The 27,157-nt window shown below is 48.6% G+C and overlaps 9 protein-coding genes across 9 annotated transcripts; 4 read left to right on the top strand and 5 right to left on the bottom strand.

Moving 5' to 3' along the window:
• Positions 1 to 5,301: 5,301 nt before the first annotated feature.
• Positions 5,302 to 6,461, bottom strand: B0J16DRAFT_333447 (HAD-like domain-containing protein). The gene has a single exon (XM_046126830.1). The coding sequence runs from the start codon at positions 6,310 to 6,312 to the stop codon at positions 5,509 to 5,511; it is 804 nt and encodes a 267-aa protein (XP_045986546.1). The 5' UTR covers positions 6,313 to 6,461; the 3' UTR covers positions 5,302 to 5,508.
• A 1,795-nt stretch (positions 6,462 to 8,256) lies between these two features.
• B0J16DRAFT_63874 (acyl-CoA N-acyltransferase) lies at positions 8,257 to 9,115 on the top strand. The gene has a single exon (XM_046134216.1). It carries the CDS (start codon positions 8,572 to 8,574, stop codon positions 9,091 to 9,093), a length of 522 nt encoding a protein of 173 aa, XP_045986545.1. The 5' UTR covers positions 8,257 to 8,571; the 3' UTR covers positions 9,094 to 9,115.
• Positions 9,116 to 10,780: 1,665 nt separating this feature from the next.
• B0J16DRAFT_411328 (uncharacterized protein) lies at positions 10,781 to 11,560 on the top strand (the record flags this gene model as incomplete). Its single annotated transcript, XM_046133221.1, has 2 exons — positions 10,781 to 11,170; positions 11,220 to 11,560. Exons 1-2 carry the CDS (start codon positions 10,858 to 10,860, stop codon positions 11,558 to 11,560), a joined length of 654 nt encoding a protein of 217 aa, XP_045986544.1. The 5' UTR covers positions 10,781 to 10,857.
• Positions 11,561 to 11,587: 27 nt separating this feature from the next.
• B0J16DRAFT_63840 (Sodium/hydrogen exchanger family-domain-containing protein) lies at positions 11,588 to 13,517 on the bottom strand. Its single transcript, XM_046134215.1, has 3 exons — positions 13,323 to 13,517; positions 12,079 to 13,265; positions 11,588 to 12,031 (listed from the first exon to the last, which is right to left on the bottom strand). The coding sequence occupies exons 1-3, from the start codon at positions 13,456 to 13,458 to the stop codon at positions 11,741 to 11,743; spliced, it is 1,614 nt and encodes a 537-aa protein (XP_045986543.1). The 5' UTR covers positions 13,459 to 13,517; the 3' UTR covers positions 11,588 to 11,740.
• A 671-nt stretch (positions 13,518 to 14,188) lies between these two features.
• On the bottom strand, positions 14,189 to 15,792 carry B0J16DRAFT_316317 (permease for cytosine/purines, uracil, thiamine, allantoin-domain-containing protein; the record flags this gene model as incomplete). Its single annotated transcript, XM_046125307.1, has 3 exons — positions 14,189 to 15,284; positions 15,334 to 15,501; positions 15,554 to 15,792. The coding sequence occupies 3 exons, from the start codon at positions 15,790 to 15,792 to the stop codon at positions 14,189 to 14,191; spliced, it is 1,503 nt and encodes a 500-aa protein (XP_045986542.1).
• A 359-nt stretch (positions 15,793 to 16,151) lies between these two features.
• On the bottom strand, positions 16,152 to 19,299 carry B0J16DRAFT_333439 (helicase C-terminal domain-containing protein). The gene is made up of 4 exons (XM_046126829.1): positions 19,090 to 19,299; positions 18,536 to 18,985; positions 17,782 to 18,486; positions 16,152 to 17,735 (listed from the first exon to the last, which is right to left on the bottom strand). Exons 1-4 carry the CDS (start codon positions 19,252 to 19,254, stop codon positions 16,467 to 16,469), a joined length of 2,589 nt encoding a protein of 862 aa, XP_045986541.1. The 5' UTR covers positions 19,255 to 19,299; the 3' UTR covers positions 16,152 to 16,466.
• A 294-nt stretch (positions 19,300 to 19,593) lies between these two features.
• On the top strand, positions 19,594 to 20,677 carry B0J16DRAFT_394613 (60S ribosomal protein L27a; the record flags this gene model as incomplete). The annotated part of the gene is made up of 3 exons (XM_046132134.1): positions 19,594 to 19,625; positions 19,830 to 20,028; positions 20,101 to 20,677. 3 exons carry the CDS (start codon positions 19,594 to 19,596, stop codon positions 20,317 to 20,319), a joined length of 450 nt encoding a protein of 149 aa, XP_045986540.1. The 3' UTR covers positions 20,320 to 20,677.
• B0J16DRAFT_63808 (kinase-like domain-containing protein) lies at positions 20,678 to 22,519 on the bottom strand. The gene is made up of 2 exons (XM_046134213.1): positions 21,954 to 22,519; positions 20,678 to 21,895 (listed from the first exon to the last, which is right to left on the bottom strand). Exons 1-2 carry the CDS (start codon positions 22,324 to 22,326, stop codon positions 20,769 to 20,771), a joined length of 1,500 nt encoding a protein of 499 aa, XP_045986539.1. The 5' UTR covers positions 22,327 to 22,519; the 3' UTR covers positions 20,678 to 20,768.
• Positions 22,520 to 22,585: 66 nt separating this feature from the next.
• On the top strand, positions 22,586 to 26,906 carry B0J16DRAFT_282383 (armadillo-type protein). The gene is made up of 5 exons (XM_046123961.1): positions 22,586 to 23,138; positions 23,214 to 23,725; positions 23,778 to 24,043; positions 24,094 to 26,511; positions 26,562 to 26,906. The coding sequence occupies exons 1-5, from the start codon at positions 22,906 to 22,908 to the stop codon at positions 26,730 to 26,732; spliced, it is 3,600 nt and encodes a 1,199-aa protein (XP_045986538.1). The 5' UTR covers positions 22,586 to 22,905; the 3' UTR covers positions 26,733 to 26,906.
• The last annotated feature ends 251 nt before the right edge of the window (positions 26,907 to 27,157 follow it).

Genomic DNA, 27,157 nt, shown 5'->3' with positions numbered 1-27,157 from the left:
CTTCTCTTCTCTTTTTTCCAACCTTACCTAAATGCTTGAAGGAGGTTGAGGTCTGCACTACAGCGGTACTTTCACCCAGTGCTAGCAGGCCCTTTGAGGTGGGCGCCCTGGACTCCCAGGTTGCCATTGGAGCGGGGCGCCAGGTTCAACCAAATACCTGGGTGAGAGGTATCCATGCAATGGAGACGCGGCAGCGGTACTCTCTTCCTCGGACCCAGATGGGAGGCTAGAGGCCCTTGGAGGGGTTCTTTAGGGGGCACCAACAGCCATACGAGCCACTTCACCCTGTAGGCCGTCTCGTACCTTGCGTGTAGGCTTTACCTCGACCAGAGGTACCTTTTAGGTTGGGCATAAAGTGGAGGGAATGCAGAAGCACACCCAAGATAGGTCACATATCTTGTATTGACATAATATTCATACCTGCCATTGCTAAGGTGCCGTTAAAGTGCACAATGGTGGAATAGGGGATAACCATGAATTGAAAAGGGGATCCAGCAAGGAACTCATCACAGGCAAGGACAAGAAACTTAGCGAGTAAACGAGGTAGAGTTGTATGTACCCAAGCGACGGTGCTGCCCTGGTCGTTCATCCTTGAGATAATAGGATATCGGCTCAGTGGGTGCCCCGAGAAATGGGAGAGCAAGGGCACTAGGCTTCTGATAGGCGAGGGATGAAGCCGGAATGGTGAAGCGGTGGAGGGGCACTCCCTGGTCGCAAAAGCCGCGGTTGAGCGACTCCATTTCGTTCACTTTTGTTTATACCCCAGCGTACCCGTACTTTGCGTGTCTGTGTCTGTACTGTAGACATGACTGCGATTCCCAGCTTGTGCTTGTACGGATACATGTAACTGATATCTTTCATTGTTGCGATGTGTCGTGTTATGTTTCCTTCTGCTCAAGGGTATCGGAATCCAAACCCAGTTGGGCATTGTCGGATTGCTCAAAGATCAATCCGGGCCGTTTTAGGTTGTATGAGAACATGATGTCTTGAGCACACTGGACAGGCCTTTCTACCAGGGACAGAATTTGAACATCGCCTTCTGTCAGAAGTAGCCTTCTTGTCTGATGGCTCTTACGTAGTGTGTAGTAGAAGTACGGTGGTTGTTCATCGGCAAGCACCCGGGAGCCCGGGTCACGGTTCGGTTGTGTCGCGGCAGGCGGACGACTCGACCGGACCTAGTTGCTTCCCACAAGCATTAGTCTTTGTCCATAGCTCAATTGAACGGGGTGAACTTGAAGACATTGCCAGTGAGGTAAGTTTGTGTGGGCTGGATGGTTGTGATGGTAGCAGCTGGAAGCAAACTGATTGGGGAGAAAACATGCGTTGTTGTTAGCTGTATGGGTGGAGATTGATAGCTGCTGCCACTGTGTATGTAGAATTTCTGCAAGTTTGTGTTTGCATTGATTGATTGATCGATTTTGTGATAAAGTCTGAGGCATCGCATTGTGATCAATCGAGAAGCTACTCTGCACTGTAGGAGGTAGTCTAGTTACTTGCAAAGGGCAAAGTTGGGAAGGAGCGTCTTCCTGGACCGCCTTCTGTTTTCAATGTCCATGGCTTCGCAATCCATCCCCTTGGTCCTTCCTTCCCTCCCTCATTCCTTCGCAAGCCAAATCTTTTCTTGCTTTCATCTCATCCCAAGTTATCTAGAACCCTTGCGATGCTGCACTTCTGTCTGCACCTGCACTCTGCACTCTGCATTCTGCAGCCCAACCCACAGGCCAAGCGGTCGCAGGATGAGCAAGTGGTGTGGTCCCTAAGTAAGTGTGTGGGTGGGTGGTGCTTCTGGATTTGGCAGATGGTAAATGTCTCCCCGAACGCCCAGCACCATTGAGGAATAGTTTGACCTAGGTTTTAAAGAGGACCAGCCTCCAGTGGTGGCCTGTGCGGCCGAGCTTATGTTTCTTTGCAGGAGCTCTCTCTATCAGGGAGGAACCTACTGAAGGGGATGCCTTCACCTCTATTCGCATTCGTCATCATCACTCACAAATGACAATTTCCTTTGATGCAGCATCACTGCGTAATAACCGAGGACTCAAGGGATAACAACATGATAAATTACCCTCAAGGAAATGCGGTAATGAGACAATCGGAACAATTACGCAAGGAATTAGTGCTCGAGGCAACATTAATGGCTCCCGCTTACCTACCCCAGCAGCTGGACTCGGAGCCGCGCTTGTCGAGCTTCATTGACCGGCACTGATGGATCGTCTCGAATTCTTTCCTTTCGGGCCCTTTTAAGCGAATAGGCCTTGCCTGCTAAGAGAAGCTCTTCTGCTACTCCATGGCACAGCAACTCTACTGTGTTTTGGAATTACCTACAGACGATGTCAAGGCCTGGGAGTAGCTCGGCCCCTGCCAGTGGTTGATCTTGCTCATGAGCGAGCTTAGTTCTCCACCAAAATTTTAGACGTTGGAGAGGTGGAGGGCGGGAAGACGGGAGGAGCACACGGGAAGGGTCTGTTGCTGTACGCATTTCAGATTGAAAACCTCGACGACATATTCTCATGATGAGAGTGAATTCTTCTAACTCTCCTCTGTCCATCAATTGCATCAGGCAAACAGAGGCTGGCTTTACGACAATTCAAGCAATGCCAGATCCCAGTTTGCAAAGTCTTCCCAGCCGGAGGAGGCTGGTGTAGGAGACTCGAGAGTCATCAGAAATGGGTCCCAGTCCCGTCCAACATTTGTCTTGGCCGCGGCTTAGTCACTTGACAGGAAGATCATTGTAAGCAAAGCCTTATAATGCTTTCGTATAAGGTATATGATTTACTAACAAGTATGTATCTATCTGGATCAGAATCAGTGAATGAGGTATCGAGGAGTATTACGTCAAGGACGCACCCATCATGTTTGGTGATCTGGTTTCATTCCTGGAACCGGCAAGATGTGTCAAATTACGACTGTGATACGACACAACACGACAGAACCCTTGAATTCGTTTTCGGTTATGATAACTCAACCGGGCACCAAGCTTCTGCTTCCACGTCCATGGTACTGCAGACTCGACAAATAAGGTAGCCCCGACACCTCGTCTTGGCGTTTCTTGGTCAGTCCACCGCGTATGTATTGTACTGCAACCTTGGTAATCTTCCGAAGCACAACTGCCTGCGGCCTGCCCGTCCAGAGCTACAGTACATGGGTCGTTACTCCAGCCGTTTCGGTACTCCATAGAGACCCTGCTCTTTTTCCCGGATGCTTGAGACGGACAAAGACAAGCTTCGGACTACGGTACAAGGCAGGGCAGACCGGAGGAGTGCAGTTTAATTCAAGTGGATCGTAACCGAACGGGAGTATGTATTAACATCAGCATCAACATCAGCATTTTTCTACACCGAAACGCGGTTAGAGATGATATGTGCGCAATATACTGGGGCCAGAGAGTCCGAGCGAACGTCTAGTCGAGGTATTGGATGTCAGCGGCGCTGTCCGTCACGGACTTTGACATCGCGGGACGGGCGGTTATCTCACCTCGTCACGCCAGTCGCGTAACCCAACGTGCCCTGCCTTTTTCTTCATGATATCCAATGGCAACAAAGTTGGAGATACTCAAGAGTCAGGATGCACGAACGAAGAGCCTCAGTGAAGCGACGTTAGGACACAGACATATGTGGCACTTGCCCTCGTTGGTTCGGATCCAGTCCGTCTGCTTGTGCGAAGTGATATCTGCACTCGCCGCATAAGATGGCATCAGTCAGGCATTGCTTTGGGAGGGAGCACTGGTACTGGCGAAACACTATGACTCTGGACTACCAATACTGCACAGACACGCAAAACAGTCGGCCAAGGAAGACTTGAGGCTAGGCTAAAGTATTGCCACTATCAGTTGTCGTTAAGGTCTATTGAAAAGTGAAATGACCTGTTGTCTGTCGCCCAGACTGTCTAGTATTGAATCTAGCTCCGGCAACGGCTCCATCTTGGGTACTGTACAGTCTGTACTACAGAGTCAGGGGACTCTCTTTACCTACCAGCTTAAACTGCCCCACACCCAAAACGTCCAAGTCAAAAACCTTCTGTCAACGTCTCAAAGCTATCATACCCCGACATGGTCCTTCTCAAACGGAAAGTTGCCAGTTTTTGGTATAACCATATAACAAGTCGGATATCATGTTTCGGTTGCGGCACGACGGCACGGCTCGACAATGTATAGCATTAACGTCTCGCTTTGTTAGCTCCTTTTGCTTTCGACTCCTCTACCTAGAGTGAGAAGCTATCGCGGAACTGGTAGGCCCTAACTGTCATAGTAGGACCGATTGCACAACCATGGCATGGGTATTATTATCCGGTTGTATGGGCCGCTTTTTATCTGACCAGTGTCTATCGAGATCCAATAACGCCATGGAATAGCCCTGGCAGTCATTTTGAGTAGTTCAAATGTCTAGACTTGGTAAAGAGACCTTGCACGCGTATGTTTTCGGACAATCCCATGGGGTAGTGTGCTGCTTCCCCAGACTTTGTAAAGCTGTTATAGCCTGGATTTCATGAGTCTCGACACATGGTTGAAGGGTTGTTAGGTGAGCTTGTTACCAACCTCGATTTGTTATTGGGCAAAGTCCGACTGTCATTTGCCTCTGCTTTCATGTCGGCCCGTTCTATGCTTTGCCGCCGGACTTGTCTCTTCTTTCTGGTATTCTTTGATACAAAGAGATCAGAATCCTAGGCTGGCGGATGCGCGACCCGGCAAGCCAGCCAACCAGTCAGGCAGGACCTTGTGATTCTCATGTTCTAGGCTCATTGAATATGCGGGGGATGGACATTTCCATCGCTTTCCCCATACCAAATCCCAACGGTCAGACGGGGAGTTGCCAGATTTCCGGATATATTGCAGGATATAGCAGGATATGGACAGGGTTGAAGCCGTTGAAGGATGTAAGCTCGTGTGATTGACGGCTGACACATATGTCTGTCAGAGCCGCAAATCATCGGGATTTGATGTCGGATTCGCATTTACGGTGCCATTTCTGTCATTTCGCTTCCGCGTGAATGAGACCCGAAGAGGAGGTATGATGGCAGTTGCATGACCTTGGTTTGAACATTTCTTTGGAGGATGCGGACCGAAGCCAATCATTTGTTGCTTACTTTTTTTTGAACTGGATGACGGCAAATCTCTTGTGTTTATGAATGCGCTTCTCATGATTGGGCAAAGCTTTGCAAGTATCGTGACACGCATCCTTTGCGCTGCCCGTCCATCCTCGTCAGATATGTTGCAGAGAACCTGCTGCCAAACGGAAGTGATTATACTCATCGACAATGATCTATCGGCCAATTGTATCTTACTTTAAACACTTAAATCGTTATAAGTCAGAGTATTATGAAAGCGCACATCGGTATGTGCTGCATGTTTATGATTCTACTTGTTGGTAGAAGAATAATGTGATTTCTGTAGATGCATTGACAGAAGTTAAAGACGTATCGTTGTTCTAACCCTAAGCTCTTACAAGAACAGGCCCCCGGATTCTTGCGTGTCTTCAATGTATCACTGTGACTATGGGAAGAGTTGCAGCCATATTACGCTAGCTCTTCAAGTCGCTTAGCCAAAGTCAGGAATCCTTCATCATCCTTTGTAATCCAAAGATCAACCCATTCCTTAGCTTGCTGGTATTTCTCGTCACTTTCATCCCATCCCTCTTCCCTTGGACGCTCAATATACACAGTCCTCAGGCCACAGGACCTCGCAGCAGCAAGATCGCTGAGATGTGCGGCGACCATAGCCACTTCCTCAGGTTCCAGCTCCAACTCCTTTGCAGCGCCGGTGTACACCCTCGGGTTGGGCTTGTAGGCACCAAACTTCTCGGCTGATAGGAAGTACTGGAAGCCGAGGTTGCCAAAGTCGTTGAGATCTCTGAGCAGTGAGACGTTGCCGTTGGATAGAGTGCTAGTCTTGTATGTCTTGCCGAGCTTTTGGAGACCATCTGAGGAGTCATCCCACGGCGTCAAGCGATGCCAGACAAGACTAAGCGACTCAATCTCGGATGGACTGTAGAGATCAGAGAGATTCCAGACCTTTAGCAGCTCGACGAGACTATCGTGGTGGTGTTGGTCGATGGTCTTCCATGTGTGCTTCTCGGGATCAAAACCGTGAGTAAACTTGCCATATGAGTTTCTCCACTCTTGAGCGAAGCGACCCCAGTCTTGTTCGGTGAGATTTTGGATTCGAGTCTTGAGTTCCTGGTCGAGATCGGAAGAAGCTTTGCGGAAGGCTCGCAGTGTGAGTTCCTCGGTTACAGTGGTGCGCCAGTCGACGGTAGTGCCGAAGACGTCAAAAGTGAGGCCTTTGACCTTGGCCAGTGGTGAGACGGCTCCTGGAGACATATTGAATATGTTTGAACGGTAGAGTTATATCCGAAAACTGGGTGATGATGTTTCTTTTATGTTGAATGGGGTCAAGTTGACCGGTTGGTTGTTCGGCATTAAATGCGTCACATGATAATGAAATGCCACGCCCTTGATGTGACAACAGCATCATATGAGTTTAGGGAACACACAACCATGATTATGAAAGAACGCACGGCAGCAAGTTATCGTTGGCAACCAAAAAGGAGTTACAAATGAGCGAGCAATTCTGATGGCGATAGGTGAGCAAGAGGTTACTGTTAGGAAGTGTAGGGTATCTCAGTCACGTCTGAATAACGATGTAACCTATTCACTGTCACTCCAACATGACATGACAGACAGTAAATATTGTTTTGTTCTACATTGTTACAATTTAAATTAATGTAAAATCAAATGTTGTGAGTCTATCGTATTCGAATTCCATCATGGCATGTCGTGAGTGTGTGTCCGGTGGTACTTTTGACTGGGCAAAATAAAACATATTTGGCTCGACGGAGTGGTGTTGCAACAACTGTTCAATACCAGAAGAAGAAACCAAAGGTGTATATTAAGAAATCAACTTAAGCAGCACCAAATACAGATGATCCATTACACCCAATGGAAAGCAATATCTGTATTCTTCAAGGTCAAGCACCGGATAACAAAGTAGTTGCCAGACAACCGCAAACATCAAGTCAAGATGATCATAGTTACTATTCTAGTGGTATATAGTATTCTTAGAGTATTGTTACTTACGGTCCAGTGTCTCACTTCAAGCTGCATTGCTCTATTTCTCGAGTTTCACTGAGACTTATTACGACTCCGACCAGAGCGGGACCAAGTGACCACTGGCGCAAGTCGTGCGCTTCCTGCTACAACTACCGAATATGTACCAATGAGAAAGTACCTTCCATAATGTAACTGATGAGTCCTGTGTCTTGTCTGTTCGATGTGAATCTGAACGAACCAAACTGTCGCTCATCAAGTATGAACGACGTTGTTTTTGTCATACTTCCCAGAAGTGAGGTTTGAAAACGGCTACCACAAGTTATCATATGATTTGGATACTTAGATGTAACTGAGAAAAGACTGCATGGTTGCCACACTCACAACTATGTGTCCCAGCATCGTGCAGAATCTAGGCCGTGGGTCGGAGGGGCCGAAAGGCTTGCATACAGTCCCGCATTGTGACTTTTGTGACATGATAATTGTATATGTTACTAGCTAGTTCAATGCTTGATTGGGGATACAAGTAACAATCGACAGCTTCCGAATTCCCTGAGCTGGAAGAGTCAAAACAGCATCATATCCTGAGGGCAAGGAATATACTAAATTTAGTAATTTTCTTGTTAGTTCAAACAGTTCTTTTACTATGAATATTGACCAAGCAATGCAGAATAACGAATGCTCTCAACTATGCAAGTCAAATTGAGATTGAGTGTAGGTTGTGAAGAGGCTCAGATTATTTCTGACTAATGCCCTACAAGGAGATGCAACATTCGGAGTCTTCCGCGGCCCTAATGCGACTTTAAGAGGATGCCCGGGGAAAGGCTCTAGTAGATGCATGAAGTGGACTCCTATGGAGATCGTTCGTAGGTTCAATCCATACATGCTGGTTGGTCTTAATGGACCCATCTCGCTTTGAAGTTGCCATTATACATACTCCATAGGGCCATTCAGATCTGGAATGGCAGACTGTCAGGAATGCTCTCGCTCTCGAACAAGGAGATAAATCACAACGACTATAACATCATACCTATCAGGGAAGTAAAACCTCAGCTAGAGCTGACAGAGCATCAAATGTTCTGTCATGAGTCGGTCTCGGGTGAGTTTACACCGAAGCATCATGACTACAGCGCGACAAGTATTTATAGATTCCACAAACAAGATAAGAAATGATGCCGTTAAGAAAGGCATCCTCATCTCAATCAGTCTTGCTAACAAATAATTAATAGTGCGTTCATTATTTGTTTGAGGCATTAATTGCATCTCACCCTCTCCTTGGATGTCTTCACAAACACAGCCTGCGCCCTTGGAGACATAATCGCCTGTCAAAACTCCGCCCTTGGTTACAGCGATTCGCTTAAACGGCATCTCAGTACCATAAACATGTCATGTTACCATTTCCTTCGCGTCAACATTACGCCCTTACTCGACCTTCCTATTTCTCTGCAAATGAGGCATTAAAGGTTTCGAAATGATAAATAACTGGATATCCTACTCAATCACTGTATTTAGCACAAATCAACAACCACCAACATGTCGAGCAACTATCACTTCCGCATCGCAACAACAGACGACGCTCATCGTCTCCAAGAGCTCATCGAGGCAGCATTCCGCTTTACAGACGCCAGCATAGAATGGATTGGCTCACCTGAACTCGCGGAGACATTCACAATGGACATATCCGTCATAACCGAGAGAATCAACTCTCCGGACAACGTCTTTCTCATCGCCAGCGACGAACCCAAAGGGACAGCGATAGCTTGTGTCAACGTCTTCAGCAAAGAACCCGGATACGGCCGTATAGCCCTTTTGGCAGTTGATCCGACGATACAGCGCGGCGGGTTGGGACGGATTGTTATGAACAAGGCAGAGGAGTATCTTATGAAGGAGTTTGGGGCGAGAAAGATGGGCTTGAATGCGCTGGAGACGAGGAAGGGTCTTATTGAGTGGTATGAGAGAAAGGGATATGTGAGGACGGGGGATGTTACCAAGATTCCGGTTGAGAGGTATGAGGGGAAGGAGATTGCGCTTGTTGAGTTTGAGAAGAGTGTTTGAGACGGACTATGAGGGATGGGTGAGATATGGGAGGTGAGTGAGTCTCATACGAGTGGTTTCTCAACTAACACAAGACAGTGACTTGGACGGCTTGCATAAGTTACAACTTTTGTTGGCAGTCTGTATACTACCATGTGCTGTGAAACCTCGTCAGCTCGCGCGTGAAATGTGATAATTCCCGCGGGAGATTCACAAGTGAGAATAATATGAGAGCGCAATATAGTCACAAAAGTGTCATACATTCGGCCGCGCAAGCATAAAGTCTAGATGATCTACAGAACGCTCAAGTCAATTCCAAAAGGGTTCTCATAAATCTCGCACAACGTTCCGATGATCCACATCTGAGGCTCAGTAAATGGATATCTCTACTATCTCGATTCATGCACCCGATGATAGACACAAGATGTGCCTTTTCCAACCACGGCCTCTTTTTCTAGCATCCGATCCTCTTTCTTCTTCCTTTTTTTCCCTTCACTAATTAAGTTTTCTTCTGCCGGTGTATCATTCTGCCTCGCCTTATGACCGTGCCATTAATAGATCCAAGCGTAACTTCACAGCCTTCAATTAGCATTAATTACTCACTACCCAACGGTCTTGGCAGAAACCCTTAATTGATACCCTATGTATGCGGTGTAATAGTACGCACGGCCACGTCACGAATAGCTTCATTGCAGCAATTGCCAAGAAGGGCTGCGGTTGTTTGTTACGCAGCTTCTGGCACAACGTCTCTGTACTCACCATCAATGAAACAAGCACGTTGTCCGATATTTCAATACGATAGGGCTCAGTTAAGCATATCGCCAAGATAATAGTCAAAATAGATGCGTAGGAGAATAGGAACAAAACGCGTGGATAATGAGGCTGATGCTGCTTGGCAGCTGAAACACAAACTCCAGACGAATCACATCACGACAGTCACTCATTAATGGGTTCTCCAAAGAAGGAAAGACCTCACGCGACCAGAGACAACAGAACAATCAAGCATAAGTTAAACTTCCCCGACCTGGAGAAAGTGGAGGGGTTGCGTGCGTGGCCCGGAAAAGCCACTGACGATCGTCCCTTGTTCTAGAGGTGATCTTTTGCTTAAAGAGGATTCCCGGTTGTCGGACAACAACTGCCGAAGGACGATGTCATTGAGACGGGATGCCACGGGTAGTTTTATCCCACGGACGGGTAGTGTTACATGCAAGATTAAGCTTACTCTTAGAGAGCCCAGCTTCGGCAAGAATAATAAGCATAAAACATGTCGAATTTGGTGCTAACTGGCTTAAACTACACAACGGTTTAACGCCTTAGAACAAGCCTTGCCAAGTGAGTAGAACAGCATTGGCATAAAAACAACATCCAATCTCGGATTCCCCGTACGTCACTACAAACCTGGAGATTTCTCCACTGCATGGAAGTTTCTCCCCTGGTTAGTGAATGCCAAGCATCTAACAATGAGTCGTGGCAGAAGATTAATTGGTTGGCGAGGTAGCTTATTACGAAAGTGCCCGTGGCTTGGTTTCAGTGAGTTATTGAGAGATCCTGGTATGCTGGAGCTAGTAAGCCTGGGGAGGCCATGTCGATCGTCGGGAAAGAAAGAAAAAGAAAGGTTAATGTTGGTTGTGAAGCAAGATCTGGGAGGCAAAAGGTTGTATAAATGTCTTGGGTTGTCCTGCTTTCATCTCATTATCACCACCATCATCTCAATTCAGATTCATCACCATCTCAACCACACTATACAAGACGACAGTATAATCTAGTATTCTCAACACCACCAAAATGTACACTTCAACCATCGCCCTCGCTCTCGCTCCCCTTCTCCTCCTCGCCCGCGCAGACGTCAGTCTCGACCGCGACGACATCCCCAGAGCATGCGACACCATCTGCAACCCCATCGTCGACCTAACCCGCGCCTGCGACACTGACCTCCGAGGAGACCGTGATCGTGACGAAGACCGTCTCGAGGCTCAATGTGTCTGTACCAACGACTCTTTCAACGTTGCGCGCGTTGCTGCGCTTTGTGCGGATTGTATTCACCAGAATGCTCGTCGTGATGACGATGATGACGATGATGACAATGATGAGACTCAGGGTAAGCAACTCTTTATTGTGGTTAAGAGGGGTTGAGCTAACTGGTACAGATATCGATGATATTCTTTACACCTGTGGTTTCGCTTCTACTACATACGTCGCTTCTGCCGCTTCAGCTGCTGTCTCGGGCGTCAGCGTCGATGCGTCCCGTCCTACTGATGCTTCGCAATTGACTACCACTATTGTTGCAGGCGCTACTCGCACTCAAGGTGGTGGTAGTGCTTCCAACACTGGCAGCAACAACAACGATGCTTCCGACACTGGTGCTGCTGCTGGCGGTGCTTCTGCTACCAATGATGCTTCAAGCCCTGATGAGACCAACGCTGCTGCTGCTATGGCCCCTGCTGGATTCGTCGGTGCTGTCATCGGTGCTGCCATGCTCCTGGCTTAGATGTCGAGATTGAGTTGAAGATGGACGGTGGATTGAGATGTGGGATACTCTGCCTTACATGATATGTATGAGGAGTTCTGTTAGAGGTATATGTTTAATGAGATACGCTATCTATAAATGACCCAGCCATGCAAACCTCCTTAAAACGAATGTGCATGTGTTGTGCTATATACGACTTCATCACACCTCATCACCAAATCGAATCTCTCTTCTAATTGGCGGCGTCTCATCGCCAGCATGTGTATTCACATGCGGATCAGCGCGAAGGCTTCGGCCACCAGTGATGACAATCGGACCAGATGGTCTACGTCCGTTCTTGTCGCTACCGCCAAAGAGTCTTCCAATCAATGGAATTCTTCTTCGGCGCGCATTATCTGGAGCGTTGTTTACGCTGTCGCTGACGGCTTGGCTTAGGGTTCTGGGGACAAAGTATCCGAGCTTTCCGACTGGGATACTTAGACCGTGAACAATCTGAGATACAGTCAGTATAAGTGTGGGTGTTAGTGGGATGCACTTACAATACTGCAAACTGCAAGGAACCAAACGATGATGCGCGTCTGCTCAGCAAGATCCTTGACATCGCTTCTAGGACGTCCATTCTCATCGCTGAGGTGCTCCTCGATAAACTCAATGCTGATGAAGAGGTAGAAAATAGCTGATACACCAATTGGCCCGAAGAAACCAACAAATACAGCCTGCTTGACTTCTTCGATCTGTCGAATCCACTTGTGCATAGCAAAAATCCATGGAAGTCTTCTCAACATAAGAACGGAGATACCCAGAGCGACAAGGCGTCCAATAGAAATAACATTGTTGGTGTTGAAGTCGCTCCAGGGAATGTATGCGCCGTACCACAGAAAGATGGTTACGTTGAGAAGCATATCGATAGTCGGCTGGAGAGAATCATCTTGGGTCTCGAGACGAAACCAGTCATCCCATGTAAAGACATTGCCTGCGATGAAGCACGCCAGGACATCATCTGTACCAATCATACCGCATGTTCCCAGGACAAAAAGCGCAAGCGCAATAGCAAACACGAGAAAACTCTCACGATCAACATAGTTATGCTTCTCGGCGAAATGAAGCAACTCTTTACCGATCCATCCCACCACAGCGCCGTATACAATGCTGAGAATGATAACGTAGCCCCATGTCATTCCGAACCAGAGACCCATTGCATTATCAGCTCCGCCAGAGGTAGCGCCTGCGCCAGTGAATTTGATGAGATACAAGGCAAGGAACAGGAACGGATATCCGAGACCGTCATTGGCGCCTGATTCTGCAGTGATGAGATATTGTAGGTCTTGCGGGATGTTGTGGTCTGCGAATTTGCCCTTGACGATGACAGCGCTGAGAACAGGATCCGTAGGCGTAACGCACGCTCCGATAGCCAGCGCGTGAAGAAATGGAGGTTGTCCTGCTAATACCCAGACGAGAACACTGGTAGCTAACCACATGCTCGTCATACCCGGACCCAGCAGAAGCGCAATTGACTTCCATTCTCTGATGAGATACTTGCTGGGCAACTGGACACCCGCAAGAACAAGCTGCACACCAAGAACCAATCTCGAGAAATTGAGTGTTATAGCATTAAGATCGGCCTCGCAATCCTCTCTGGAAAGAACATCGCATCCAGCGTAGTCGTCGGGTCGAATGAAATTTGCACCATTAGGTCCAAAGGCGATGCCCGCCAAGAGCGAAATCACTGATTATTCCCGTTATGCCAAGGAAGCCAAGAGATTTGAGAGTCTGGGGTACTTACAGGCTTCTGAGAGGTAGTAATTTTCTTTGAGAAGGTACGAAACGAGGCCAAATATTGAGATGAATCCGCCTAAAAAAGCGACGACGATGTTGAAATTCGTCGTTTGAAGAGGGATTGTCCATATATTGCCCGCCATTTTGGTTATTAGAGGATAAAGAACATGGTAACTCAGATTCAAATCTTGAGATAGGACATAGACCTAGGCTATGTCATATACCTGAACTTTTTAGTGGAGTGTTCTTAAACTACCTGCAATGGTGGACGATTGAAAGTTACGACCAGGCCAATGAGGGGACGAGATTTGGGCACTACTGTCATGTCATCCGTGTGATCGCGGATCTACACTTACAACGTCTATTTTTTGGAGTCTGTAAGAGGGGCATGTTGAAGAAGATATGGCATTCTTGGCGGAGATTTACTCGAAGGAGTTGAGATACAGAACTCGATGGCCTCTAAGGACATGGTTACGATGAAGAGACAGAAACTTTGAGTAACGAGTAAATTTTAGGTATTGTGTAATAATATAGCATTGCTAAATACTGCTGTAAGTGAGATTCGGGATATGGCAAAGTGCCTAAGTTGAAGAGGGGCTTAGATTGGAATTAAAGCGATCAGATAGAGGGCGCATACTTATACACAGGACCCTTGGACTTGATCTTCTGACAACTTGCCAAGCTAGATACTTCTATGCTAGTCCTACAACTCCTGTCACATTGAACCACATGCATGTCTTACTAGTTAAGGACCCCTCCAAGTTGAGTCGTAGATAGTGATAACGATGACCTTTTCTCTATTCCAGTATATACTATACTACAGCCATATCTCATTAACTTTTAGCCACGGCGTTGAAGCCGTTATCATGCCTATTAACGCCCAGAAAGACGCTTCTCCAAATACCTAAAAGGCACATAAAACAACGAACTCATAACAAAGGCAATCTCAAATCCGATGTCTCCAGTAGTCTTGGCAATAGGTCCCGTCCACCAAGCCTGCGCCATGCACGGCACAACAAGCGCATAGCAGATGGTTCCCGCCGCGATAGCCGCAATGCCAAGGGGTAATTCGGAAGCTACGTTCCAGATAGCATGGTCATAAGAATCGTAGCGACCTTTTCTGAAAACAAGATGTTCGACGCTGACGATGCCGATGAACGAGGCGGACCAGTAGCCGATGAGCGCGACGAAGTTTTCGAGGTTGACGAAGAAATCGCGCTGGGCGCGGAGGGCGGTTGGGATGACGATGATAGTTACGACCACGGCAAAGGCGTATCGGGGGATCTTGATAAGACCGGGGATGAGAGTCTGGAAGTTGAGTGTGATGGCGTACATTGTGCCACCTGTGTTACCCAGCAGTGTAAGGGAGAGAACCACGACGACGAATTTGCCAAAACCGCCTGCGCTGGAGAGCATAGCCGCGAGAACACCTCCCACGGCAGTCTCACCGTACGCAGCAGACCACTCAGGGACATTTGGCAACGCTCCAGCAATAGCAGCACCCAGTGTCATGAGCAGAATAGTAGGCGTGATAAGACCGAGGTAAGTGTACGTAAAGACCCGCCACGACTGAACCTTGGGGTCAAAGTACGTCGTGAGATCACTTGCGATAGCAGCCCAGGGGATCATGTAACTCGCGACAATCATACCGAAGCTCAGAACAGCTGGTGCAGTCGCTGGGGCCGCCGGAGCTGCCTGCTTGGAGAGCTCTGAGCCGCCGCATCCTGTTGCGATAGTGATGGCGATAATGGCAGGAATCCAGGCGTATGTCTCGTAGTAATGCAGAACCTTGAATCCACAGAAAGAAATAAAGAGGGACAGGATTCCGATAATGACAATGCCGACGTCGGGGCTAAGATGGCCGCTTGATACAGCGGAGAGACATTGGCCACCAACGACAAAGATGATGACCATGAAGCCTGTAAGAGTGGCGAGGTTGAGCAGCACAGGAATTGAGACCAAATAGCGACTGTAACATGTTAGTCAGTTTTCCTCATCAGGCTTCAGTGATATCTTACCCAAAGCTGTATCTCGCCTGAATCATCTGCCTCATTCCCGTCTTTGGACCAAAAGTGGCAAGATAAGCCGGTCCAACGGTAGAAAAGAGGCAAAAGAAGAGAATAATAAGCGCAGAATCCCTCAAGCTGAGACCATAAACCAAAGGACCTAGCATGCCAAAAGTGATACTATTCTTACTGTTAGCTATCCCTTCCTTCTTTTGTGTGGAGGATTACTCACCCGAGAATATTAGAGTTGATAGATGCCCAGATTGTAAAGATATTGTAGAACCGTGTAACTGTACGCTCCTCGACAGGAATAGGCTGGATACCCTTCTCTTCAACTCTTCCCATGCGAAGAGCCTTGTGGAATAGCGCTGCGGCCTTGAGGCTTTCCACGTCGCTGTGGTCGTGATCATGATCATGTTCATCCGCCGGGGCCATGCTCCGGACCGGAGCTGTCTTGTTTGTATCAGTCATGCTGCTGTATGGCAATGACAACTCTTGAGGATACAAGACACACCAAAAAGGTGAAAAAGAAGAATCAGGAACAAGATAGTTAAATACTATGTATGGAAAAGAGTGAGTCTTATAGAAAGACTCATACCATTTGATGTGACCGGCCACCCCGGTCCCGGTCCCGGTGCTGCTCGGTTCCGCTAATTTTTTTTTCTTTGCAGCGGTTTCTCCTCACAACGTTAGTCGTTAGTCTCGCTTCCGATGAGAATGGCTTCCAATTCGCCAATTGCAGTTAGAGCCAGTGGTCTTTACTTGCTAATGGCCTTTTTTTGCGGGATAAATATCGCCCCTCACTTTGATGTTTGACAAGAGGATATCTATCATATGCCTGGTGTTGCCGGTGCTAGCCTTATTACACATTCGCAGATGCTACTTGTGTGATGTTTGTACAGGTATTATCTTTGTGGTTATCTTGGACCCTGTATTATCGAATGTTCGACGCATGTTCTGCTTCCTTCCAAGAAGCTGCTGATCTGCACAATCTGGTGGCGGAAAAGCCTAATCCGCCATCTTTTAATTCCATTCGCCTCATCCACCGTTTCTGCTCCGCCAAGAAGGGTCTCGACTTCCACACAAGCACCAGCTCCCATCTTTGTACAAGCTCAACCTTCTCGTGACTCAAAGGAACTGCTTGGTTAAGGCTGACTCTTCTTTCCTCGGAAAAATCCTCCGACAGCACCCATCAATCCTCCAAGACCCTTCTCGTGACTATCCCCAACTAACCCGCCTCTGATCCACCCCGGCAGTTTCCCCCGGATCCTCTCCGTGCCATACCGTCGATCCACGAGCACTATCGCCGCATAGTCGCCCCGGTGCCGGATTGCACGGCCGATACTCTGATTAACGGCCCGCATGCAAGCGTTTTCGTAAAAGTCCCGTGCTGTCTGTTTTCCTCTGCTCACAGCTTCGTCCTTCGCTACGCCCTGTGCTATCAGGTTGTTTTGTGTTGTCGTTTCGATGTATTCGATTTTGGCTTTCCAGTCAGGTGATGCTATGTTGGGATAGGGTAGACCGATAACTATCACACAGCGGCCTAAACGGTCAGAGAAGTTGATGCCCTCTGACATCTTGCCGCCGACGACGCTGAGGAGTAAGGCACCCTTGCCGTTGGCTTTTTCGCCGAGGATGGCGGATGAGTATTCTTCTAGAACTTCGTCGCTGGATGCGCCTTTCGTTTCTTTGAAGAGTGCTTTGCGTGCTCCTAAACGGTCCCAGACTGATTGCGCACTTGAGCCTTGACTCTTTTGCCAGACGGCGACTACTTCATCGAGATATCCATAACTGGGGAAGAAGATGACAACGCCGTCGGGAACTAATGAACAGAGATTCAGTATTGAGAGGCCTAGCTGTGTTATCATTTCTGGATCGCCTCGTTTTTGGAAGCTGAACTCGAAAGGTGGTGCGCCAGGTCGTGATGATGCGAGTGTCCATACACAGAGATTCTCGGGCGGAATGACATGCCCGCAGCTCACAGTCGTCACTTTATCTGCTTCTAGGGAAGGGAATAAGTGGTCTCTGTAGTCATCGAATGGCGACATTGTACCTCCCGCAAGGACAACCGCTCGCGCGCTCGACGCAATGGATGAGAATGCATGCGTTGGCGATAAGAGTAAGTAAGAAAGCTGTATATCAGGAGTCGGACCTTTGACCTTCTGGTAAAATATGCGGCCTTCAGAACTCAGGTTGGTGAGGGCAATGAGAAATGATACTAGAGAGTGAAGCACTGGCGTGCTTGACCTGGGCGTTTTTGTATTTGCGTCTTCACTCTCAACGTGGGTTATATAACTTTCGATCTTGAAAGCGAGCTTCGATTCTTGAATATACTGTATCAGCTCGAACATGTTAATCTGATCAATGCCCTTCGGTCGAGTTAGATCGTTTGGATCCACGATGCCATGTTCTTGCTGTTTGGTGTTAGTGGTTGTTACATCAAAGGGGGCGGGGGATGACCTTGAGCTTGAGAGCACCATCCATCCACTCGCTGAGTCCGTCGATAACTCTTCCTACTCTTCCAACGTTTACTCGGTTAACACCTTTCAACTTCTTGCCAAATCGCTTGACGTATACTCCCAACATGCCACGACCTCTTCGCAGGTCGCTCAGTTTGATCTCAGCTGCATGCACATTGGCTACCGCATCCATAATATTATGCGCTTCATCAACGATAACCACACTGTTTTCCAGTTTGACGCCGAGAGCATCTCTGGCGCTTTTCTGCAATAACAGAGGGTATGGGAGTGTGATTATCTCAGCACCCGGAAGGGCAGTTCGAGATGCATAGTAAGGACACACAGCAAGCGACTTGCCAAGTTGATGAAGATCCTCGATATCGGGCAATGTAGCCAAGGCTGAGTCGCGGAATTGATGAGTCTGTGAAACGAGGTCTTCCTTGGGTACGAAGGGGCATTTTTGACCCGATTTTGGCTGTTGAAGCTCCGAACAGCGATCGTTTATAGCTTGGACGGATCCCAACTTTGAGACTGAAGGGTTGATGCATAATCTTTGCCGGGAAGACAGTGGTAACAGTTTGACCGCTTCGGTTTTTGTCTCTTCCTGATTAGCAATCGACGTTGGTAGTGAAGGCGGAAACGTAGGACGACGCAGTTCGGTGATGAATTGCGAAAGCTGAGAATGCGTTCTTGACGTGTAATAGATCTATTGCTGTTACTATACGACGATTACGAGTGGTCATAAGTAATCGCACCTTGATCGGTTCCTCTACGAGGTCATCCTCCTCTTCAGTCTTTCTCGCCCCTCCTAATCCAATACTTGCAAGAACTTCTCTCGTTTCCTTACTCAATCCGGACAAGGAATCTCGGGGTGTATCATTTCGATCATCAGGGTCATCAAGTAAAAACTCGGCATCCTCGTCTTCTATTGTACGCGACCTTGACATCATATCATCAACACGACGACGTTTGCGAGCGCGCTCTTCTTGGGCCTTTTCTTTGAGACGAAGGGTTTCTAGACGTTTTTCACGCTCTTCCCAGCGTGACACAAGCTCTTCGCGCTTGCGACGGAGGAGTTGTTCAACAAGCCATGATGGTTCATCTTTATATGCTTCTGCAGATTCCTCGATTGAGGCTTCGAATTGGTTCGACTTATGGTTTCGAAGCCATGTTAACGAAGCACATATGAGTGAGAGCGACTTGCCCTGTTTATTGTTAGCAAGTCACTTAGTAAGCTGGCAGTACTCATCACAAGGCCAATCTCCTGAAGACTGGATCAGAATCTCAATTGGCGTTGTGTTAAACTTACAGTACCGGTTGGACTTTCTAAGATGCCAACTTGACCATTACCTGTCTCCAAAACATTGTAAACAGCTTTCATGAACTGCTCTTGAACATCATAAGGCGTGTAGGGATGATGAAAGTCCAGATTCTCTAGATCTCTTGTGATATTATCCATTTCATTTTGCGCCATATTGATGACGATAACAGGTTTGTTGATTGATCCCTAGAGACACCGCGTCCATCAGCGCGTCTCAATGCATAAAGTTACCCTTGAGCAACGGTGGATCCTTCACCGAGACTCACCGCGGTCAGACCACGAAATCACCTGACTCTAGTCTCCATCTGATCCCCTCTGCAGTCTGCATCTGCAAACAGTCCAGGACCCACCTTCCCACAGCCAATTTTTCATTTAGGGTTGTCGCCCTTGCCAGCCGAAAAAAAAGTGTCAGGCTTAATCGAACATCACCACTCATTTTCAGCCTTCGACTTGTGAACACCGGAACAGTCGACAACCTACACAGCCGTCGCCATGCCTACCCGTTTGTCGAAGACCCGCAAGCAGTATGTCCTCATCCCCCTCGCTGTCGACGAGGTTGGTCGTTGAGAGAGACCGCGTCCGTCTCATCACTGGAAACAGTTTTGAAATAGACCGCTGGAGCTCACAATAATCGCCCTTTGTCGGCGGCTGCTCTTCCTACGACGAAAACTCGGACGAAGCGAAACGATATATACTTGGAACTTGAGATGGACTGACTTGTTTTTCAGCCGCGGCCACGTTTCCGCCGGTAAGGGACGTGTCGGAAAGCACCGCAAGCATCCCGGTGGTCGTGGTCTTGCTGGTGGTCAGCACCACCACCGTACCAACATGGACAAGTACCATCCCGGTTACTTCGGAAAGGTTGGTATGCGATACTTCCACAAGCAGCAGAACCACTTCTGGAAGCCCATCATCAACCTCGACAAGGTACATACAACCCCGCGCGACTTTCTCGATCAGTGGCAAAATTCTCATCGGACTATAACTAACCCCCTCTAGCTCTGGGCTCTCGTTCCCCAGGAGACCCGTGACGCCTACGTCAAGGGTGAGAAGAAGGACACCGTCCCGGTCCTCGACCTCCTCCCTCTCGGTTACTCCAAGGTCCTCGGAAAGGGCCGTCTCCCTGAGATCCCTCTGGTCGTCCGCGCCCGCTGGGTCAGCCGCCTGGCTGAGGAGAAGATCAAGGCTGCCGGTGGTGTCGTTGAGCTCGTCGCTTAAGCGAAGCACCGCAACTGTTCTGTAAATGCTTGAGGAGTCGGTTGGGCTTGTATGGGAAATTCTACAAACGGAAAATTAAATCTCTCCAACCCCAATGCGGGTACTGGAGAAGAGAAAGGTCTTCCTGCGCTCGGGAAAGGTGAGCCAGGGACCTAGGTCGGTCGGCTTCGGGCATTGCATTGGACTCTTGCACGGAGTTAACGAAATAAAAATCGATTTTCGCCCATGATTATGACAATGAAATATTTTAAGTTCAAATGTGACCATCAGTTCGTGACCATCTATCTGTCGATATTGTCCGTGTCTTGTGTCTTCGCCAAGAATGTTTCCACTGGTATTGCAGTCATGCAAGCCTATATACAAATATCTAGTCCTTCGCCAACTAAAACCGTATCAAACCAACGCCTATCCATGCATGCTATTATTACATTAATTATACATCATCTCTATCAGTATTCTGCAGCCAATGCCTCTTCGTTGTATGCTCTTTGTTCAGCTTCAAGCTCTCCAATTTGAAGAAAGTCATGCTCAAGTGCTTGGGCAGCCGTGATTCTTCTGCTAGGATCCAACTCCATACACCATTCGAGGAAGGTAATTGCCATCTTCTCGTCTGATGTCAATGGCTTGTCCTCGCCTCGGCATGTGCTCCACATGATGATCTTCTCCATTGAAAAGCCTCCCTGGCCGACAGTAGGGATGCTGGTCTCGAAGACACATCCGTGTAACAAACCGGCAGCCTTCATGCGTTTGGAGCCAAAAATGGTTGCTATCTCAATCATGGCCTCAACGTCATCCGCCGAATTGAAGAAGGGGAATCTTTTCGACAGGATTGTAAGGAGGATAACACCTGCGGACCAAATGTCAATGGCTGTTGATTGCTCCGTGCACTTGAAAAGAACTTCAGGGGCACGGAATCCACGGGTACCTGCACGATTGGCGCGACGGGACGAGCGGGTGTCGGATTTGGGATAACCTGCTTGAGGAGTGGCAGCATTCTGAGCCCATACTGAGTTTGCTTGGCGACTCTTGCGGACGTCTCGGCTCTCGTGGCAGAGGCAAGGTTTAGCATCAGAGCCTTCTCTTTCAGCAAGACCAAAGTCGACAAGAACTCCACGCTGCGTGCTGGGGTCGTAGAGGAAGTTGGTAGGCTTGATATCACGGTGAAGGATCTTGTGGTCGTGAACACTCTTAAGAGCGGTGAAGAGTTCTCGCAAGTAGATAGAGATTTCGGGGATGGTCAGGTCGCGAAAGTATGTTCGGAAGTCTCCATGTCGGAAGTATGGCAAGATGGCTACGACTTGATCTGTTTCTCGAAAGGCGGTGATGAGAGGGCAAACAGAAGGGCATTGGCGAAGGTCGTGAAGAAGTTCAAGCTCGTTTAGAATGCGCGAGGGACTGGAGGTTACATAAATCTTCTTGATGGCGACGTATCGTGCCTTGCGACGAGGACGGCGGACAGGGCTTTCAGCCGAACCTGGGGGTGGCGTCCACTTTGACGAGTCGTCTTCATAATCCCAACTGTTGTCGTAGTGGTCGTACATTATATCTTCCGCTTTGTATACAGTCGAGAATGTTCCTGGAAGTATGTGTTAGTATCAATTGTATTCATCATGGAAAATTGGGATACTGCATACCTTCACCGATACGTTTGATCAAACGATACCGATTGCGAAAGCCAGGGAAGTCGCTTTGCAGCTTGTCCATATCTGCTTGAACGCTACGATCGACAGCCTCTTCCTCGGACTCCTCCTCTTCTGGTTCCTCCTCTTCCTCTTCTTGGGGCTCGTTTTGTGGTCGGTGATGGGATGTCTGGTGTTGTTGATGAGGATGCATTTGTTGCATGCGGTGATGTTGTTGGAGTGCCTCATATTGAGCGCGCTCGTCATCATCCATTGGCGCAGCCTCTTCAGTGCGCTCCTCTTCTGCCATCATCTCCGTGTCTTCCGTCCTCAGATCCTCATGGATGTCGAAACTTTCTTCCACATGTTGCTGGACCGCAGTAGTCATGATGTCGTACTCGTCTTGTAATTGGAAGGAATTAACTTTAGCCGCTCCTGCAGTCAAATGAGACTCGGTCAAAGAAAAGAATGAACACTGCAAAGGAAGGAGATCCTGTTATTGGTTGTTCTGTAACAACAAGAAACTTAAAGTTATACTCGAGTTTTGGAGGGGCTGCGACAAGACAAGATTAAAGACAAAGACTCGAATTTGGGTGTGCTTACAGGGGTTTCGGAGGCATAACGCGCTGTCTTTAGCGGGACATGGCGGGGAAGGGTCCTGACTGGTCGCGCGAAACAAAACAAAAACAATCGTTGCCCAGGGTTTGGACCATCCCCTCCAGCAAATACCTTCCACCGACTCCATAGCATTAACTGCGGGCTCTCATCGTCAACAACATAATACCGACGGATCCGGTATTCAACGGTGCACGCTTGGTCGCAGAATACGGTCGACGCTGACAGGACGACTCATACTGCGATACTTTTATGATACCCCTCTGTTTAGACTTTCAACGTTTCTCACCGTTTCGCTCCTTCCACTTATTGTCGCTCGCTTCTTTGCGACGACTCCTTCGAACCGCCCGCCATGGACACCGTGGACTTCGATCTCAACGATGCCCTCAAGCACTACATGTCGGACCCGGCTAGCATTGCTACGTCTGAGGCTGACGGAGCCCTCTTCGACTGCGAAAATGACCCCGAGGCCCTCACTTTGCCATTAGTCAACTCGGTCTTGAACCCGATCGTCGACGCAGTTGCCGATAACCCAGATGCAATCATGCGCGCTTCCAACATAGATTCGCTGCAGTTTCTTCTCAAGTTAGCCCCCATCTCCCTTCACCAATCCCCTGATACTACGGCTATGGGACATCATTCTGAGCTAGAAAATCCCAGATACACCGCACACCTTCCTACCCACGCCCTCAGCAAGATCTTCGATCTGGTCATGAGCGGGTTGAGTGCAGAGGCCGACTCTGTACACACCGATATCGATTCCGCCGACGAGCAGGACACGGTTGCCCACCACAAGAAACTCCTCGAGATATTCGGTTTCCTCCTCCAATGGACGATCGCCGCCGTCGAGACCAAGGCCGCCGAGAAGACGACAGCAGCACCGGTTGCTAGAGGTCGTGGAAAGCCAAAGAAGGGCGCTGCTAAGGATAAGGATGCGGCTTGGGACTCAGCCACGCAGCTGCAGGCAGCTCTGGAAGTTATGTGTAAGGTCCTGAAGCTAAAACTCTCCAAGATCTTCCTTACAACGAGCGAGCGAGATACGTTTGTCGGTCTCCTTACTCGACCTGTATACATGATTTTGGAGAGTGAGCAGCGAGTCAAGGCCACAAGTATCAGAATGCACTGCTTCAAGGTCCTTTGCATCGCTGTAAAGCACCATGGACACGCATATGGTATGTATTGCAAGTCTTCACCATCGAAAACAGAAAGACTCACAAATGGTAGCGGCGCAAATCAACATTATCCAAAACTTGACATACTTCGAGCATTTGTCAGAACCTATGGCCGAGTTTCTAAACATTTTGGCTGAGACATACGACTATCCTCAACTGGCTGATGAGGTGCTACGAGAGATTAGCAACAAGGAGTTCAACTCCAATGATACCCGAGGACCCAAGTCGGTTTCTTCCTTTATCGCTAAGCTTTCGGAGCTGGCTCCCCGATTGGTGATTAAGCAGATGACAATGCTTGCGAAGCAACTAGACAGCGAGGTAAGTCAATGAGATGGTGGCAGATGCAAACTCGTGACTAATGCGAATAGTCATACACTCTTCGATGTGCCTTGATTGAGGTCTGTGGAAACATGGTTGGCTACCTTAGCAAGCAGGACGAGCGCAGCGAGAACCACAAGTCCCAGCTCAATGCCTTTTTCGACGTGTTGGAAGAGCGATTCCTCGATATCAACCCTTACTGCAGATGCAGGACACTCCAAGTGTACATGAAACTTTGCGACCTTGCTCAGAAATTCCCCAAGCGACGTCAAAAGGCAGCTGAGCTTGCATGCAGAAGTTTGGAGGATAAGAGTAGCAATGTCCGCCGTAATGCCATCAAGCTGATGGGTACACTTATCAAGACCCATCCCTTCACAGTCATGCACGGTGCGCAACTTTCCAGAAAGGAATGGCAAGCTCGTCTGGATAAGGTTCAGGAGGAATTGGATGCTCTCAAGCCTCCTCCTGGTGTCCCTGGCTTCGGTGGTGACCAAGCAAACACAACCGTCGATAACGAGCTTTTGGATGAGGCCACACAACTTGGTTCTCCCGTGAAGCCAACACAGATGACCGAAGAGGATAAGGTTGCGGCCATTAAGAAGGCTCAAGAGGAAGCAGCCACTAGTGAGGCCATCGAGAAGCTCACCCTGACCAGAAGGTACTACAACGAGGCGCTCAAGTTCATCGATGTTGTCCACGACGCTACAACCACCATCTGCCAACTTCTTGGTTCAAGGAATAAGAGCGAGGTTATTGAGGCCATTGACTTCTTCGAGGTCGGTGACGCTTATAACATTGAGCAGAACAAGGTTGGCATTCGACGCATGCTTCGTCTTATCTGGACCAAGGGCAACAGTGATGAAGGCAAGGGCGTGCAAACGCATTTGATCGAATGCTACAAGCGACTTTTCTTCGAAGCTCCCGACTCTTTCAGCTCCAACGATGCCGCCAACTACATTGCGCGAAACATGATCAGTCTCACCTTTGGCGCGACACCAGCCGAGCTCACCTCTCTTGAGCAGCTTTTGGCGACGATGATGAAGGGCGGCATGATTTCCGAGGTTGTTATCAACAAGTTGTGGCAAGTCTACGGTGTCCAGAAACGTGAGATCTCGCGCACCCAGCGACGAGGTGCTATCATTGTTCTGGGTATGCTGGCAACAGCAAACCCTGAGATTGTTGTTGGCGAGATGGAGACTATGCTTCGAACAGGTCTTGGTGCCCATGGACGTAGCGATCTTCAGCTGGCTAAGTTTACCTGCATTGCTTTGAGACGAATCAACCCTACTGGACGACAGGAAAAGGACTCACCAGTTAAGTTTTCACGATTGCCCAACGACCATGCTGTGTGCGTGAGACTTGCTGCCATCACTGAGGTCCAGTCAGACAGCAAGGAGTGGTATGGTGTAGCTGAGCAAGCTGTCAGCGCCATCTACGCTATTTCCAAGCACCCCGATACTCTCTGCTCAGACATCATTCGACGAAGGGCGAAGCAAATCTTTGGACAACCTCGTTCTCCCCCATCTTCGCAGCCCAACTCTCGACCCGGATCGCGCGATGAGACTAAGCATACACCAAGTGAAGATCCAACTCAAACACAAACCCAGTCTCAATCCCAGTCCCAGGGCGAGAAGTCCAAGAAGCGTGACAACGCCATCGCTCTGTCGCAGCTTCTCTTCATCGTTGGCCACGTCGCCATCAAGCAGATTGTTCACCTTGAGCTGTGCGAGCTCGACTTCAAGCGAAGAAAGCAGGAAAAGGAGAAGCAGGGTCCCACTAAGAGCGACAAGGACAAGGAGGACGCGGACGAGCTGGATCTCATCGGAGGTACAACCGAAGACGACTTTACAGAAGCCATGACACTCATTCGTGAGCGAGAACTTTTGTACGGCCCCGAGTCGCTACTTGCTGTCTTTGGTCCTCTGGTGTCCGAGATCTGCGCCAACAACACCACATATGCCGATAAGGGTCTTCAGGCTGCCGCGACACTCTGTCTCGCCAAGCTTATGTGTGTGTCGGCGGAGTACTGTGAGACCAACCTGCCACTGCTCATTACCATCATGGAGCGATCACCCAACGCGACAGTCCGAAGCAATGCCGTCATTGCCCTTGGAGATATGGCTGTTTGCTTCAACCACCTCATTGATGAGAATACCGACTTCTTGTACCGTCGACTGGCTGATGACGATGCTTCGGTCAAGCGAACATGTCTCATGACATTGACGTTCCTGATTCTGGCTGGACAAGTCAAGGTCAAGGGTCAGCTTGGTGAGATGGCCAAGTGTCTTGAGGATGAGGATCGTCGAATCGCGGATATGGCAAGAATGTTCTTCACTGAGCTCAGCACCAAGGACAACGCTGTCTACAATCACTTTGTCGACATGTTCAGTCTGCTCAGTGCTGGTGACAACATGGACGAGGAGAGTTTCCGCAGAATTATCAAGTTCTTGCTCGGCTTTGTCGAAAAGGTATGTCATAAATCTACAATCAGACAAACAAAAACTAACGCGTTAATCAGGACAAGCACGCCAAGCAGCTGGCAGAGAAGCTTGCGGCTCGTCTCAGCCGGTGCGAAACAGAACGACAATGGAACGATGTCGCGTTTGCGTTGGGTATCCTACAGCACAAGAACGAAGAAATCACCAAGCTGGTGTCGGAAGGCTACAGGGTTGTTCAGTCCCATGCTTGAGTGTTTTAGGTGTTTCAATTTTGATGTTGGGATCGGCTGCAATGACGGGATGAGTGACGCTAAATGCCATGTAATGATGAATGGATATAGACGGTTGATCTTGGTGGGAGGTCATTTGTTGTCTTTTTGCGATAGATACCAGTGTTTGAAGAATTTTGGTATTTCAATTGTGCGGTTTCCGCTTTTCTTTGCTGATGTCTTGAGAACAAATCGTGGTCTCTACTGCTCACATCGTACATAAGTAGTTTGTAAGTGTCATTTGGTGTTTCACCACGCTATGTCCCATATTCTCCGATACACACGAGTACAGCGTCACAAGCTTCGTAGGGTAACGCGAAGACATTGTACACCGACTAAAAATACCCGAAAGAGATAGATGACGCGTGACCAATGTTGCATAATAGATTAAACTGGTGATAATCTGG

This window comes from Fusarium flagelliforme (genome assembly GCF_020744385.1).
Source record: "Fusarium flagelliforme strain FIESC 12 MPI-CAGE-AA-0113 chromosome Unknown B0J16scaffold_2, whole genome shotgun sequence".
Lineage (NCBI taxonomy): Eukaryota > Fungi > Ascomycota > Sordariomycetes > Hypocreales > Nectriaceae > Fusarium > Fusarium flagelliforme.
Note: the sequence above shows the minus strand (reverse complement) of the source record. Positions and strands in the feature narration are given on the sequence as shown.

Bases quoted from the DNA above. Each gene is read 5' to 3' on its own strand.
- B0J16DRAFT_63808 (XM_046134213.1), bottom strand. From the start codon at position 22,326: ATGACTACTGCGGTCCAGCAACATGTGGAAGAAAGTTTCGACATCCAT. The intron at 21,896-21,953 runs GTATGCAGTATC...ACATACTTCCAG, and splicing joins GATCAAACGTATCGGTGAAG to GAACATTCTCGACTGTATAC.
- B0J16DRAFT_333447 (XM_046126830.1), bottom strand. From the start codon at position 6,312: ATGTCTCCAGGAGCCGTCTCACCACTGGCCAAGGTCAAAGGCCTCACT.
- B0J16DRAFT_63840 (XM_046134215.1), bottom strand. From the start codon at position 13,458: ATGGCGGGCAATATATGGACAATCCCTCTTCAAACGACGAATTTCAAC. The intron at 13,266-13,322 runs GTAAGTACCCCA...GGGAATAATCAG, and splicing joins TTACTACCTCTCAGAAGCCT to TGATTTCGCTCTTGGCGGGC. The intron at 12,032-12,078 runs GTAAGTGCATCC...ACTGTATCTCAG, and splicing joins TCCTTGCAGTTTGCAGTATT to ATTGTTCACGGTCTAAGTAT.
- B0J16DRAFT_282383 (XM_046123961.1), top strand. From the start codon at position 22,906: ATGGACACCGTGGACTTCGATCTCAACGATGCCCTCAAGCACTACATG. The intron at 23,726-23,777 runs GTATGTATTGCA...CACAAATGGTAG, and splicing joins GCACCATGGACACGCATATG to CGGCGCAAATCAACATTATC. The intron at 24,044-24,093 runs GTAAGTCAATGA...TAATGCGAATAG, and splicing joins CGAAGCAACTAGACAGCGAG to TCATACACTCTTCGATGTGC.
- B0J16DRAFT_63874 (XM_046134216.1), top strand. From the start codon at position 8,572: ATGTCGAGCAACTATCACTTCCGCATCGCAACAACAGACGACGCTCAT.
- B0J16DRAFT_333439 (XM_046126829.1), bottom strand. From the start codon at position 19,254: ATGGCGCAAAATGAAATGGATAATATCACAAGAGATCTAGAGAATCTG. The intron at 18,986-19,089 runs GTAAGTTTAACA...AACAATAAACAG, and splicing joins TAGAAAGTCCAACCGGTACT to GGCAAGTCGCTCTCACTCAT. The intron at 17,736-17,781 runs GTCATCCCCCGC...AACACCAAACAG, and splicing joins ATGGTGCTCTCAAGCTCAAG to CAAGAACATGGCATCGTGGA.